General features: G+C 36.4%; 2 protein-coding genes across 2 annotated transcripts; both read left to right on the top strand.

Annotated features, from left to right (window-relative positions):
• Nucleotides 1-3,291: 3,291 nt before the first annotated feature.
• On the top strand, nt 3,292-8,628 carry prdx5 (peroxiredoxin 5). Its single transcript, XM_015371319.1, has 6 exons — nt 3,292-3,458; nt 4,909-5,043; nt 5,126-5,257; nt 5,354-5,392; nt 5,473-5,537; nt 8,294-8,628. The coding sequence occupies exons 1-6, from the start codon at nt 3,363-3,365 to the stop codon at nt 8,397-8,399; spliced, it is 573 nt and encodes a 190-aa protein (XP_015226805.1). The 5' UTR covers nt 3,292-3,362; the 3' UTR covers nt 8,400-8,628.
• Nucleotides 8,629-9,322: 694 nt separating this feature from the next.
• banf1 (barrier to autointegration factor 1) lies at nt 9,323-14,305 on the top strand. Its single transcript, XM_015371352.1, has 3 exons — nt 9,323-9,461; nt 11,379-11,531; nt 12,778-14,305. The coding sequence occupies exons 2-3, from the start codon at nt 11,406-11,408 to the stop codon at nt 12,922-12,924; spliced, it is 273 nt and encodes a 90-aa protein (XP_015226838.1). The 5' UTR covers nt 9,323-9,461; nt 11,379-11,405; the 3' UTR covers nt 12,925-14,305.
• The last annotated feature ends 1,658 nt before the right edge of the window (nt 14,306-15,963 follow it).

Here is a 15,963-nt window from a genome sequence, read left to right as displayed (position 1 = left end):
TCCTACTCTTTATTAGAAATATTTGTATAGTCAGTGTAAATTATCATTTAGTTAAACAAAAAAAAAACATCTGATGTTTAAGAAAATAAAAATCAGATCCCTATAACTATTTAGAGACCAAACGGTCAGCACTCTTTTAGCTATGTACAGTTCAATTTCAATAACCATGCAATTTGTAGTGGAAGCTAATGAAGCCAGCAGATGTAATACTAATTCCCCCATCACAATATTTGTGCAGCTTATTGTGTGCTGATGTTTGTAAAGATTTAAAAATTAGTTTTCATAGTTTCCCTCTTAGGACATAAGGGTATTTGCATTGTGACTCTCTGTCGTGGGTTTAAAATTACGCTTCACATGTGATCTGTAATCTTTTTTTTTTTTCAAGGGTGTTAGTTTAGGGATCAATTTTTAATGGCACTATAATGCAGCGGCTTAGAGAGGCTACAGAAGGCTACCTCAGGAGGCAGCATCAGCCACATGGCCAACCAACTGTGGAGAAAAGAAAGCAAACATTTTGATATTGGATATAGTGACTTTGTTGAGCCTTGAGTTTGTTTCTTTTTGCATTATTTTTCCGATGTAATAATCCTGCTTTAATAGATGCAAAACGACGTGCTACATTAGCAGCAGGATGCTGGATTTTGACTTTTTCCTTTTTCTTTCCATCCTCTCTTGTTTTGGTCCTATATGCAAAGACGGAGTTGAGTTTATCTTTCCGAGTATACCTGTGTGTTTGCGGTACAGTGGGTTGGAGGGGTTTGATAGACTGCTTTTAGTGTCACTGTTCAAATTATACAGTCATTTCTAGGTTCTATTACTAATGTGCACATTAATATAAATGAGCAATACAACAAATTACCAAACCTCACACATTTCCTTGTATAGCCACCTTGTACATTCAACATTGCCAGTTATAATTATGGAAACGACTTAATGTTATCTAATTTAGAAAAATTCAAATCAATGTTTGTATTTTGAAAGAGTATTTAAATGATTAAATTCTATTTTTTACTCAATTTACTGTCGTTTGTTGACACTGCTTTAATTTTGTGTGCTATACTGGCTGTAAATTTCTGTGTGTAGGCTTTTTTTTTTATTTAGGTAAAGAGTTTGATGTCCTTGTCTAAACATGTTCACATTAAATCCACTGTGAAAAAAAAAACAAAAAAAAAAACAGGATCTTCCACTGTCTGGCTCTGCAGGGAGTGGATAATTGTAGGTGCTTTGTGTTGTGTAATAAACGGACACACCACCACCACATATCATTGGTCTCATATCTCTGTGGATGTGTGCGTAGGTGTGTGTGCTGTTGTGTTTTACACCCGCTGACCATCCCCATGCAGGCGTCCACACTGGAAGCCTTGGTGTTAACGCAATCCTTTTAAAGTCAATCGGCCCATTCCGCTAAATCAATTTGGCTTTAGTTGGTCTCCATCTGTTTTTTTGTTTTGCCTTGTGTCTCTAAAATGACCTGTGTAAGTTCCTGATTATATTGCTCTCAGGTGCAAAGCATTTTCTTTTTTTCTTTTTATTCTTTTTTTTTTTTTTACATAGCTATTCATTGTGAAATAAGTTTTTAATTTATTTTCTTAAGATTATCCAAGAGTTCGGTAAGGAATCATCTATAACAATAAACCTATATTAGTTGTTCTTGCGTAAATAATCCACACTAATCCTTATTGATATAAATATAGCAGCAATTAATTAGAAACACTAAAACCCTTTCACTTTTTTACTGAAACAGATTGTGACCTGTGTTATTTTTATTTCTGAAGGGGCTAAGCTGAAGCTTAAAGCCACTGGCATATCTCTTAACCAGAATCTCATGGTTGACCCGCGTTTGCTGTGGTGACAGGGTAAAAATGTAATTTTAAAACTATGCTCCATAAATCCAGAGCCTATTTATTCTACTTTAAACTTCTTATACACAAAAGAAAGTACATAATGTCCTGCTGTGTCGTGACAGCGTATTTCCAGCCAAGCAGTCTAAACCGATTAGCCTTTTCTGGTATAAAACACACATCATTTCCTGTCTTTTATTGACTTCTCACAGCTTCTACAATATTAATATAGCTTGGTTAGGTTGGATGGAAAATGTCTGAATATAAATCTCTTAAAGGTAGAGTGAAGGATGATCATCAAAATAAGTGGTCCTCCTAATTGTCAATTATTCTGATATGTTTACGTAAGGCTGTCCTTCATGCTCATCCCCATTTTCACTTACTGGTGAGTCTGACATGGTGGAACAATTGCAAATTTTTTAGAAAGTAATCTTGTATGAACAATGCAAATGGCAACTTCTAAACACAGCGTGAACGTGAAGAAATGGGCTTGTGCATTCTCTCATGCTTTTAATGGTCGTTCCCTCTTTTTTTTTAAGTGTATAGGGTGGAGCTTTTCAAAAATTAGCAAAAATCCTCCACTATGCCTCTAAGTCTTACCACAGATTTTCAGTTGGATTTAGGTATGAACTTGGGGCCATTCCTCAGGGTGCTTGTTCTGCTGGAAGTTTGGTCTCTGCACCATTCTTCATGTCTTCTGCAGCTTCTAAGAGTAAAAAGGGAAACCAGGTTTAAAATCTGAATTGATCTCCATATCTAAACATCTAAAACTAAACAATAGCTCAGCAACAGTCGGATCATGGGGTTAGCTCCTACCACAGGCTTTTAGCTGGTAGCTAATATTTGGGCTGTGATTAAAATTTAGCAGGCCTGAACCTGAGAGATGTCAACTACAGGGTGGGTCACGTCCACAGGCTTGCTGGAGTCTGAGACAGTAAATAACTTTAGTACAAGTGAAAACAGTTGAAGAGATCTAAATAAAATTCAAGACTGTGGGGGTAATAGCTGTACAAATGGAAGGCGGAAAGAAGAGGTAGTCGTATCTCGACTTAGAATTGGTCATGCTGGACTTAATAGTTCTATTCAGAATAGGGAACCAGTACAGAGGCTTGTACTTACTGTATTAAGATGGAAACATTTCAACATGTATTATTAGTAAATCTAATTCTGCTAGCAATCAGTTAATTTGATTTTCTTTTAAAACACTGGATAATTTAATCGTATTTAAAGTAATATAAGTGTGTGTATGCATGTGCATATACACACATATTAATTTATATGTGAGTGTGTATGGATATTGATAGATAGATAATATGCAGATTCGTGGTATGAATTAATAACTTCCCTCTGACATCATTGATAACCACTCCAGTCTGGTAGGTGGCGGTAACTGAACCTTAAGTTGGTTGCCATCCGCCAATAAAAAAATAAGAGAAGAAGAAAAATGTGACGCGACGTCATGGCGTCATGACGCATTCCGAAACGCTAGCTGGTTAGCTGCGCAGCTAAGGTAGGGCCATCATGTTAACCATCACAGGCTCCCTCCTTAAAACCCCCAGGGTCCTCTGGTGCGTCAGACTGCTGCACTGTTCTCCGCTCAACAAGATGCCGATTCAGGTAACAGATAACGTTAGCTTAGCTGTACGCCGTTTGTTCTTTAAGGAAGGGGGGCACGGATTTGTACGGTGAAACGCCTAGTTAGATTGTGCACAGCTTCCAACTGAAACCATGCATTGCTAACTTTTATACCGTCGCCATGACTGCCGCATCTGAGATTCTTGCATATTGTTGTTTACCGCTTTGCATACTAGACCAGATTTATCCGCTTACGTCAAACTTTGAGACATAACGTTTGATAATAAGTAGCACGACTTTTTCCCAACTGTTTCTTAAGTATATGTTTTTTTTATTCAAAGACGCCCTTTGCGATGCACGTTTATTTTCTACGTAAATTAAGCTGTGATGCAATAAAGTATTTAACAAAGATGACTGTACTGGGACTCATAAAGCTCTTAATCGGTTTGTTAATGACAACAAAAATCATCGATGTGACCCTGCTTGACAAAAGGTGTAACCATGCCTCGAAGGAATAGTATGATGTAATATATTTTAACCCTTCCAATATATTTTTTAAACTTTGAAATCGGTATTTAATCAAAAAAAAAATCAAATAACATAAAAAAGTTGTATATAACAGCCAATATATGCACTTTCATGAACGACTTTTTTTGTGTTTCATGGTATCCTGTTTTCTTGCGTTATTTCACCATAACGGATGTCCGCTGTTCACCTTAGAGTTTCTAATAAAGTTAAGTTTTAAAAAAAAGGGAAAGAAAGGGTTGATTTGTCTCCATCTAGTGGCCATTAGCCGATATTGCGTATTGTGGAATTTTATCGCTCTGATTTTTGTTTTACCATCTAAACAAGTTGTTTTCATTATTTGCTGTTACTCTTTGTTAGAATCAGTGTAGTTTTTCCATATTAGTTCAACTACTCGGGTTTAATTTATTTTCAAGTAAATCAAAATTGATTCTCATAATTTCAAATCAATCAAAAGGAATCTCTTTTTAAAGTATTTGTTAAAAAAAATAAAAAAATAAAGTCGTTTAGTTGTGGATTTTGCTGTAATTTATGTACCTGTCAAACACATTAGAAACAAACTACCAGAATTTATAAATTAGATATTGTTTAATTATTATAAAATTGCACTTGCTGTACATTTTCCTCTATAACCATATTTGTGTCTACTCTGACAAATTTATAAAGATAAAAGGAAGTTTTTATTAAATCATAGTTTTTCATATGGTAAAAATTAAAACAATGCTTGGATTGTTAAAAAAAAAAAAAGTGCCTGTAGCTGGTACAGTATAAGAAAGTTAACATTTTAACAAGTCTCAATTTATTATTTTCATTAAATGCAAATTAGGAGCAACATTGTATTTTACTGTTAGACTTTATAAAAAAGCTAGTGTTTATTTCATTGAACAAATGCATGTTTTCTTAAATCCTTGGACCCAGTTTATTTATTTATTTTTTTTTAACATCTTTTTATGTTAAATGGCATCAGGTTGGTGAAGCTCTTCCTGCTGTGGAGGTTCATGAGGGTGAACCAGGGAATAAAGTAGCAATGGATCAGCTGTTTAAGGGGAAGAAAGGCATCCTCTCTGCTGTACCTGGAGCTTTTACCCCCGGCTGCTCTAAGGTGAGCCCATCCCGTTACCAGCGCTTGGCCTCTCCTCTGCCCACTGATCTCTGCATCAGCTGACTGTATTTGTCCTTTACAGACTCATCTTCCAGGCTTTGTGCAGCAAGCTGGTGAGTTGAGGAGTAAAGGTATAGATGAGGTGGCATGCATCTCCGTCAATGATGCATTTGTCATGGCTGCATGGGGAAAGGAGCATGGAGCAGAGGGAAAGGTAAATGATTGAGAGGGAGAAATAAAAAAGCAAATTTATGTAGAAATTCACAATAAGTTTGGGGAATTTGTTTTGATTGTCAGTTTTCCTCTGCAGGTTAGAATGCTGGCTGATCCCACTGGTGCATTTGCAAAGGTAAAAATAAATGCCTCCAATATGCCCGTTTGGCTCAGAGTCTCTAGTCTGTGTTCACATTAGCTCTTGTGTTTCTATAGGCAGTCGACCTGCTGCTTGACAGTGACAAGATTGTGCAGGTACTGGGCAACCAACGCTCCAAAAGGTAACCATTTGTTTTTCATTATGAAATATCCGATCGAAAGCTTTGCTTTTTACTTTTAGTTCTGAGTTAGTATAATTTTTTTTTTTTTCCTAAATTCGAGTTAGAATTTTTCACATTAAAAGGGCAAATTCATGGTATTTAATGTGGACTCAGTGCTTTAAACTGGCATAAAGTAGCATATGATCATAGAGTGGAGTTAAAAATGGAAAAAGGGCCGATGCGGCAGCACCGGGGTTAAAGCATGTGACCATTTACAGCAGCCTTAGTCCTTGACAGCTGTTGTTAATTTGAGTCCTGGACCTGTTGACCTTTACGAAATGTCTTCTATTTCTCTCCCAATATCATCTCCTTCCTTCTGTCCAAAATAATATGAATAAAGGCAACTGGTGCATATTAAAGAAGTTAGTATATTTATATTAGGCATTTGCACTTTTAGCTGACAACCTTTACCTCAGTGCCCTAAAAATCCAGAGCAACAAACTACTGCCAGAAGTCCCAGGGTGGTAACTAAATGAGCTCAGAAAGAATCCAGCTGCCCGGTAAAAGCCTTTTTTTTTTTTTTTTTTTTCTGGAGGGAAGTTTGTATTTCAAACTTTGGACCCATCGCTGAATATGCTAGATAGGAGAAGCAGTCTTTGGAGTGGCTGAGTCATACCGCCCACAAATCTGCCCTTTATAGAACGAGAGAAAGAAAGTAGAGCTGGGTTATAAATATACAAATATAAGTCACATTAAATTGCATGTAACTCAGAAATTGCTCCTATTGTGTGCATCACATTTTAAGATGTCTATTTCTGAATTAAATGCCAATAACCTATGCAAATAGTTTCACCTCTACATCACGATCTGAACCGCCTGGATTATACAAGAATTTAACGCTGTAAAGTCGTAGGGAGGTCATATTTAAATTTCAAATCATTCTGGCTTAAACATGCATATAAATGTACTCTTTATCAGACCATATCGTCCCAAAAGTTAAAAAGATGTCTGTTTAAGAGAAAATCCTCTTAAAATCTGTTTTTTTTTTTTTTTTTTTTGTCATCTTATGCAGGCCAGTTAGTTATACGTTATTTTGTACACCTAAATTCAGCCAATCATGTATCAGCGGTCATCTGTCAATCAAATTTTTTCGGTCATAGCATCTTGATTCATATGTCGCAGCTAATATACGCAACGGTTGAAATAGGAATCATTTCCTTTCCCATTGAGTTCTGTCCCAGTGTTCACGGGGATGGTCGTCTGTGTCTTCAGCAGGCGTAGAGCTAACAGAACTGGCAGCGTTGCGAGGAAAGGGCTCAATCATGTATGGCTGTAAGCCTTCTACACCAAACCAAGCTTTTGTTGCCCTGGCGTCCTCTTCCACAACAACTTTGCCCCCGCTTTCCTCCTCTATATAAAAAATGTATGATGAAGGAGACTCTTCCACTTCCGACAGAAAACTCTCCACCTCTTGCATGTTACTGCTGTCCATAGCGTTCCTTGACAGTGTCGTTGCTCAGTGCTACTTGGTCCCAATGTAATTTCCCATCCCATTAGGAACCTACTAGCACTAAGTTGCTAATTTGTTAGCAAGATGCTTCCGAGACAGCGGCCGCAACCGAAAGCTTGCAAACCTTCCGCCACAACAATCCTGCCCTCTTAATAATTGACCAATCACATTCACTTTATTCACTCTTGTAAAGCCGGGTACCACTTGGGAGAATACAGAACTACAGCCGTTGGAACAGCCGCTTCCCCACGACTTTAAATGCCTACAGATAACTTTGCTTTGCATCACCTGTAGTTTTAAAATCTGTCGGAGGGCACAGAGAGAAAGCCATCGTTTAAAGTCAGAAGAGGTCCTGTTTGGAAACATGAGGACGAAGGTGTTCTGATTAGATTAACCTAATAATACAAATGCTATGAGGAAGAACTAACCCTGCTCATCATCCTGACGGTGGTAGCTTCGTGTTTTAAGAGTCTGGCTGCAGACCTGCATTGTCAGGACCCTTTGTTTGCAGACCTGCAAAATGGGGTCTCCTGCACTGTCAGGACCAGAAGTTTATTCTGGAAGTTGTATTCGAAGCCTTCAGGAATTGCATGCAGCACGTGTTTGCTGCTAGACTTGAGTTTATGACTGTAATATACTGAGCATAGGAGCGTTTTAAATTACAGTAAGCAAAAATCCTCATAGGACAGCCAACCTCCATTGTTGTTCAGAAAATGTCTTATAGACCAAATGCCCTTTTCCATCCAGTGATCCAAATAGAGACTTTTTTTCTATGTAGCACATATCTATTATACCAGATAGGAGTTTGGTTGGGAGTAAAACTGCGCGTGCTCAAAAGTTTGCAGCATAACAGCACTTCTTTGTGAAAAGAAGGTGGCTTCCCGGGGTGTTTGTAGAAGCTAGCTTTTACTTTAGAAAGCCTTTGAATTAACTTTGCTTTTACTTTGAAAGTCTTTGAATAAGCTTCCTGTTCTAACAGTAGGAGAGATTTCACAGTGCAGCTCTGCAGCCAGACCCCTCTTTCATGATTTGGGATGCTTGTTTACTGAATATGGTGTTTTTTAATATGACAAACAGTTGCAGGGTTTACAAAATTTTAAAAGTATCGCTAAGCCAACATGGAAGCAATCAATCTGATCTCTGATTATCTCTGGAACACATAAAATGATTTTACAATCTTTTTATGATTGGTTCAGACTCAGCTTTACACTTCTACAAATAGACCTTTGGATTACGGTCTAAATCTGTTCTGATTTACGTTTTTCAGGTATGCAATGCTGGTGGAAGACGGAGTCGTGAAGAAGATCAATGTGGAGCCTGATGGCACCGGCCTGACCTGCAGTCTCTCTTCCAACATTCTAGCTGAGCTGTAGGCTGCTGCTGCTTCTAAACACACGCCCTCCTCCTCCATCCCCGTCACCTCATACCCACTCAAGCTTGGCCCTGTTCCCAAAGACGAATACAAATGCTGGAGCCTAGTTACAGGAGGATGGTGATTAATGCGCACAATTATGACAAGAAGAAAACTTCCTAGGACAGCCCATTAGTCTTTGTATACTGTTACTTAATAGTTAATAAACTTGAGTAGTTTCCTTGTTGTGTGATTTATTTTGATCCATTTGTTTTTCTGTATAGAAAAAAAAAAGTAATGCTCTGCTGCTTTACCCTCTACACTTGTTCAGCAACGTTTGCAAATAAATGCAAGCTGATTTGTTTACAGACTATTCACAATTCTGGTCTGAACAGGTGTGGCAAACTAGTAAACACTTAGCTGCTGGAAAAAGGGAATGTAAACATGAATGAGTTAAAACTAGGCTTTAATAATAAGACATTCTTTGAAGTCGTAATTATTTGATTGTGAAAACCTGATTAGCCCCCTGGAAAGACACAGGAATAAATTTTTATTCTTTAATAGTAAAGATTTTTGCATGCAGGATCTTTCAAAAGAAATTACAGTTTTCTACCTAACAAAAGTCAATTAATAGAACAGGTTAAATGGAAGTTTGCCTAAACGGGTCTTTTTTTTTTTTTTTTTTAAGCAGTTAAATCCAGTTTTTTTTTTTTAACAGGAGCCAAAACATCAAAGAGGTATTGAGTTCTCTGGGCTGCAAAAAAAGGCGCATATAACGTAAACATGAAAAGTAGTCTTCTATAGAGAGTTATAGAAATCTGCTGAGGTTGGGTTATTAGTATCTAGTCATTCCCTTTTTGGGGGTCAGTCCAGTCAATTTAGGTTGGTTTTCTTATAAGATGAGGGTCATAAAATATTTACAAACGTATTTCACAGTTCGCTCTGCAAGCCTGCAAGTTCACACGCAGGGTAAAGAATTCCCTCCAACGTAGTGGCGCTGGCGCAGAGCATTGTGGGTACCGGTGGAAACTGAAAGCAAACAGCTTGTTGCTTCGGCTTCATTTATTTCAGACAAGACTATAAGGTAGGTTCTCTCGCGGTTTAATTGCGTGGCTTTTTAAACGGGTTAAAAGTTTCTAGAATAATCATAAAAAAAGTCAGAATATGAAAGGAAATTAGATGTAAAATAAGCAAAGAAACACAGTTGCTACTTTAGCCAAAAGGCGCCATCCGTTTGAGCTACATCATTTTTCAAAAGCGCTCATTTCAAATGTTGAACCCGCTGTGAGATTTTAGATTGATTAGGAAATGATGGAAAACAGTAACTCGCCTCTTGGTTGCGGGATTTACGGGATAAAGTTTGGTTAAAACGACGTTTAGCTGGAAACTAGCAGAAAGCTGTGGACGTCGCGCGCCCATTTCACAGCTAGCTTTCTGAGAAACAGGAGCTTCTGATCAGTTAGTAAAGAAATGAAACATTTTCCACTGTGGTTGGAGGAAGACACGATATAAATGGCTTGTAAGGACACTAGGAGTGAACTTTGCTCCTGTTTTTTTTTTATTCAGCGCTTGATAAAGGACTAATCCGCTGTTTCTAAAGAATCTCAACGTTTATTTGCTGTAGTTCAAGCTCCACCAACAAAGATGTTTCAATAAATACAGCAGAAAAGCCTTTTAAGTGTTAAAGTGTCATTTATGATTACATTTTCTCTTAGATGAGTGCACAACGCGACACTACAACGGTATTATCTTGTGCAATGTATATTGTGCAGTTTACCATTTACAATGTGCATTACCCTGTGCAATAAATATCCATTTATATTTACCCTGTATAGGGCACTCAGTGAAATACTTTGAAAATTAACATTTCACTGGAAAAACGATCTAGAAATAAGTTAAAATGTATTAAATTAAGTGTATTTACCCTTAATTTGAGTAGGTACATGAGATAGCTTCCCAATGAAGTATTTTTACTTTTAAAAATTAGATATTTAGATAAAATGCACTTGAAATAAGACAGGGCAATTGTGTCTTCTTATTTTAAATGTAAATTGTCTTATTCCATTGGCAAAATGTCTCTTTTGCTTCCTCAATCCAAGAACAAATGCACTTATTTTAAGAAAAAAATGGCTCATCTAGATTTCAGTTTTATTCCCCAGTGCTCAAGCCAGTAGTGTTATTGGAGTCCAGGACACGATTTAACATTAAAAAATGAATATCAATGTAATAACAAGAAACGCTAAATCGGCAGAATATTTTAAGTAAAATAACTAAAGTGCTTCTAGAAGAAATCATGAAAAACACACATTTTTTTTGGTCCAACATAACCTTAGAGGCGTTAATGCTGATACAGGCACTTAAATTTAAGTTCATAAACCTAAATATAATTGTTAACTAGGCCTATTAACTTTTCAACTTTATTTTTCAACTTTTCAATTAGCTTTTTACCTTTTTTTTTTCTTGACATGTTAACCTTTTTTTTTTCAACTTAATTTACAGTAGTTAATATATCATTCAAGAGATTATCTAATTGGCCAAATGCCAAAGTAAGATGTGTAGCCATGTTGCAGGATCTTTGCTGAATGGCTGGATATAGATCTTGTGCTTCTAGACCTCATTGCGGGACGGGTGGGACTCCATTTTCAAGGGGTATGCAAGGGATGAAAAATAATAACTTGCTCTATAAAGGGTTAATACCCATGTAAACACCCTATGCAATAACCCTGTATAATGATCCTATTTAAAAAAAAGCTGCCATATGTGGATGCACTGTATGTACTATATATATCCCATACAAATTTTTCCCCACTGAGAGATTAATAAGGCTCATCAATTACTCAATCAGCGGTTTATATTTTTATTAGTAATAATTAAAAAGAAAAACTAAACCATATCAATGAATTACTCCTGTTAAAAAGAAACTCTTTGGTAGAGGAATGATTTTTATTTAGAAAATGAACTTCTTATCAACTGGTCTCCTTTGTGCTCCTTCATGTTGCAGCTCTGCCCTCACATTTGTGACCCAGCCATGTCTTCGACATCCCAAAAACATAAAGAGTTCGTCGCCGAACCCATGGGGGAAAAGCCTGTGAACGCTCTAGCAGGCATCGGAGAAGTCCTAGGCAAAAAATTGGAGGAAAAAGGCTTTGATAAGGTGAGAATGTTTTTATTTCTTCATGTATTAAAAAATACCTTTTTTTTTTAAGTGTTTTCGTTCTTTTGAATGCCAGTTTAGAATAGAATAGAAAATCCCTGTATTGTCCCACAATGGGCAAATCGTGGTGTTACGGCAGCAAGAGGTTATAGAAAAAGTGGTCACACAAATGTGGACCTTAAAAATCTTTTATAAAAATAACAGAATGAGTGACAAAGTTAAGAAAATAAAAAAATAAAATACTGTACTGTACAGTGTTTTTACAATATAAATACTGTGCATCTGGAAAAATACTGTAATGTCCAATACTGTCTGCAAATTAAGTCTGACAATAACCCTCCTGTTAATTTTTTTTCTTATGCTTGGGCTGTTTAAGTATGTAAAGTCTTGGACAGAAGTTTTTGTTTTAACTCCGAACAAATAAGGAATTAATATTTGTATTTTCTTATTCTTTTACAATTGTCCATATTTATGCATAATTTCACAAATTTCATCACCTTTTTTTTTTTAATCCAAGAAAAAAATGAGCTGATTCCGATCCACGGCTGCATTGTGCAGCAATGGGCTTGTTTTCTAAGTCCCAAAGGTCATTGTTTATCATGTTTTTAATCAAAACAACCTAAATGACCACCTAATCATCAGGGGGCTTGGACAGGTATTGTTTTATAAATACCTGTAATGTTAATGTTGAGTTGACGTTCCCAAACAGAACACATTCTCTTGAAATGAAAAGACAAATAAATAAAAAATCAAACATGCTTCATAGTAAACTGCTTTAGATGATTAACTCTAAACTAAGTATGACAGTAATGATGAGGCTGAACATAAAACTGAAAGAACAGTAATAAAACAATGCAGCGATGGAACAGTTTCAGAAAGAATGTTTTTGTGTAAAAGAAACGTTTTTCTTTTTTTAAAGGAATTTGGACAGGAATCAAATGAGCCTTATTCCTGGAGCATCAGAACATTTATGACACAATGTGTTATCTTAAAAATAATGTAGAAGTCCTTTTTTGGATTCCAGATGATAATAAATTTGATGATAGTGACAGGTCTAGCTTAGAAATGTGAAAGAGAACATTTTATTTCTCATTTTCTGTTTGGTAGATTGTTGGAAAATGGCCAACTGACTGTTGTATAAAACCTGTTGACGCTTGAGCTTTTAAGCTCCTGTACAACAGGGTTCCCTTACCGGTTTAATGCTGTATTTTTTTTTAACGTGCATGTTTTTTTTCTGCCTCCCCAGGCGTACGTTGTCCTGGGCCAGTTTCTAGTTCTGAAGAAAGACGAGGAGCTTTTCAAAGACTGGCTTAAAGACACCTGTGGAGCAAATGCCAAGCAGCAACGTGACTGCTACGGCTGTCTTAAGGAATGGTGTGACGCCTTCCTATAAATCCTGTTGTCGATCTTTTTTTCTTTCTTTTCTTTCTTTTTTTTTTTTTACTTCTGAAGTCTGAAATGTACATTACCTCCTCAGCTATCCCCAGACAATTCTGCGACAAATCCTCACTAGTTTTCACTAAACCACTAAAGTAACACACAGCCTTTATTTCCATTCAACAGATTCCTGCTCAGTTTTAAGTTAATGCCAAAACACATCGGCTCTGATTTTATTGGGATTGACTCAGCAGCTGTTTGAAGAGTCGAATCTGAGCGTGTAGAGTTGGATGAAAGCTGTGTGTTTCAGCTTTTATGCAGTAATGACACCTTCTAATGTCTACTCACTCTTAATGCCCTTTTTATGCAAAACAGGTGAAATAATTTCCAATGTTAACACATCTATACCATCACTGTCTGTATTGCTTGTAGTTCACGAACAATCCAGGTTGTGGTTTTTGCTCCTTTTACTGTAGCTAGGGCTTTTAAATGTTATTACACTTCTGTTTTATCGTCTGGAATAAAGATCTGCGCTTAACTTGATACCTTGGTTTAAATATAAAAAAAAAGTAAACTGCATTGAAAATTTGCCATTCTGTGCTTAATACTCACGCATGTAGAAAATCACTGTTAGTTCAGAGTTTTTTTTTCACAAGGACTATTTTTAATTGTAGTTCCCGCTAAAGATAAGCATGATGCTGACTAACTGCTGTCTACAGGGCGATGTTCAGTATTAGTTTTCTACCACAGTATTTGTTAGCGAACAAAAAGTTCAGTTTTGCTCCATTTGCCACTGCTGTTGTAGAAAACTGCGATGCTGCCTGCATTTAACACACTTGCTAAGTTTGACAAAAGGATTTTTTACTAAATAATAAATTCTGCTCTAAGTCCTTGTTAGGCTGTTTTGTTGGACGACTCAGAAAAAGTTACCTTTTCTGCTAAAAATAAAGCTGAAATGATTTGATTCTTGTTCTAGCTGTAAAGTCGTAGAAAACTTTAGAAATTGATCTTTTCTGTTTGGACTTGAAAAAATGAAGGAACATCCCCATTGGGTTACCTGGAGAGGGAAATGTACATGACTGAAGATGCTGATGCAACAAACCTGGAAACCGTTCAGATAAACTATATTACCTGACTTGTAGCTCGAACACTTGTGCACTGCTTTTTAGGTGACGATTCGCTCTGACCCTCGTTTAGTTTTAGCTGTCAGAAGCCTTATCGCATGCTGTTGTAAAGATGTATTTATCACTAATTGGGATATCGATCACAATGCAGATTGATATCTAGACGCCACCAACAGCTATATGAAAATGGTCATTGAGGTATCTGTGAAAACACTGGCCCGTTCGTTTTGATCTCACTGAAAAAAAAACAATAAACGACATGTGTCACATTCACACAGGACTCGTGTTCATTTAAAGAAATAACACACAGTGTCTTCAGTGACAGGAAGTTTATTTCAGAGCTTAATTTTTCAGGATAACCTTTTCTACAGTTTAGATTTAACAGTTTATTTGTAAAATGTTGAAAGAATGCAATGGGGTCGGTCAGTCCAATATTCGATAATGTTCAACATGCTCTTTCAAGATTTATAAAACAGCTAACTACAGATGTACAGATCGGATACACGGATCAGATCTTGGCTCAGGTTTTAATTCGCTGGATAAGATATCAGACGAATAACAAAGTCCTTTATTTATTTATTTATTTTTTTTTTCAGCTCTTATTGTCATTACACATTCACAAATAGAGAGCAACAAAAATTAACTGCATTTAACCCATCCCCTTGGGGAGCAGTGAGCTACCATTGTGCAGCGTCCGGGGAGCAGTGTGGGCTTAAGAGTCTTGCTCATGGAGCCAGAGTGTCCGTCTGTGGGAGTGGGGCTTGGACAGGTTCCCTGCAGATCCTTAAAAAGTCTTAAAAGGCATTGAATTCTTCAATATAAAAATATGACCTTAATTGGTATTAAAATGTCTTAAATCAGACTTTCATAGTTGTTGAAATTGTCACCAAGTCATAAACAGGATTTTGTTTTTGTAATTCATATCTAAAAATTATAATAATTCATGATCATTATTTGAAATTTACTGAACGGCTTCGCTGGAAGCATTATTAGTTCCATCCTGACAGCAGAACCAATAAAAACTATGTTGCAAATACACCTTGGGGTGATGCAATAAAAAATTCTATAAAAAATTGGCTATCCAGCCAAAAGCTTTCTGCATGGCTAAAAACCGGAGCCAGGTGATGTGTATGAGGAATGGCGTATTTAGAGCAAGAAGTCATTCAAGCTCGGCATTATGGGAATCAAAGCTGTGAAGTCAGACATGTGAGGAGTGAAAAACAAAGCACTAAAGTGAAGTTACAGAGAATCAGCAGCTATTTCTCAGTTCTGTTCCACCCGTATCTCTACAGCCATCTCCGACTTCAAAAAAAGCCCCAGTAGCACCAAATCTCTGGATAATGTTTGGCGGTTCGCCCACAATGAAAGCAGAGCTATTATGGACTTTGAGTAGGGATCAAAACAAAGTTTGTGAATTCCAATCATTAGTTTTTAAAAATATATCTGATATTAGTGTGTTTTTAACCATCTTCCTATATGGAAAGTTTTTCAAAATTATAAACATTTCTACTGGGCCAGAAAGTAATTTTTATGTTAAAATAAACATCAGGTTAAATTTTTTGCAACCAGGGTTTCTTGTGTTTATTGGGAAGTTGTTCTTAAAGGTTTATTTCAGGGAACAAAAAAGTGTTGAATTTAACTTGCCTTATGTTGTAGGAATTCCCCTAACCACCAGGCCATAACTCCCCTTAATTTAGTAATGTAAAATAAAATGTTAATATATTAATATTTTGTGCTGTAATTTATTAGTAACAGCACATTTTAGGCTTATGTTCTATTATAATATCTATTTGCTGTGAACATAGAAGTGTTTATTCATTTTTGCTGCTAATATTCAGTATTAAATTACATCAAGTACATTTATATCTTTTTCAATGTGTAATTAAAAAAGTATGTCAGGTTCAACAGCTTTACTGACATAAGGTGTATAG

This window comes from Cyprinodon variegatus, unplaced genomic scaffold (assembly GCF_000732505.1).
Source record: "Cyprinodon variegatus isolate N-32 unplaced genomic scaffold, C_variegatus-1.0 Scaffold56, whole genome shotgun sequence".
NCBI lineage: Eukaryota > Metazoa > Chordata > Actinopteri > Cyprinodontiformes > Cyprinodontidae > Cyprinodon > Cyprinodon variegatus.
This window is presented reverse-complemented; position numbering and strand designations above follow the sequence as displayed.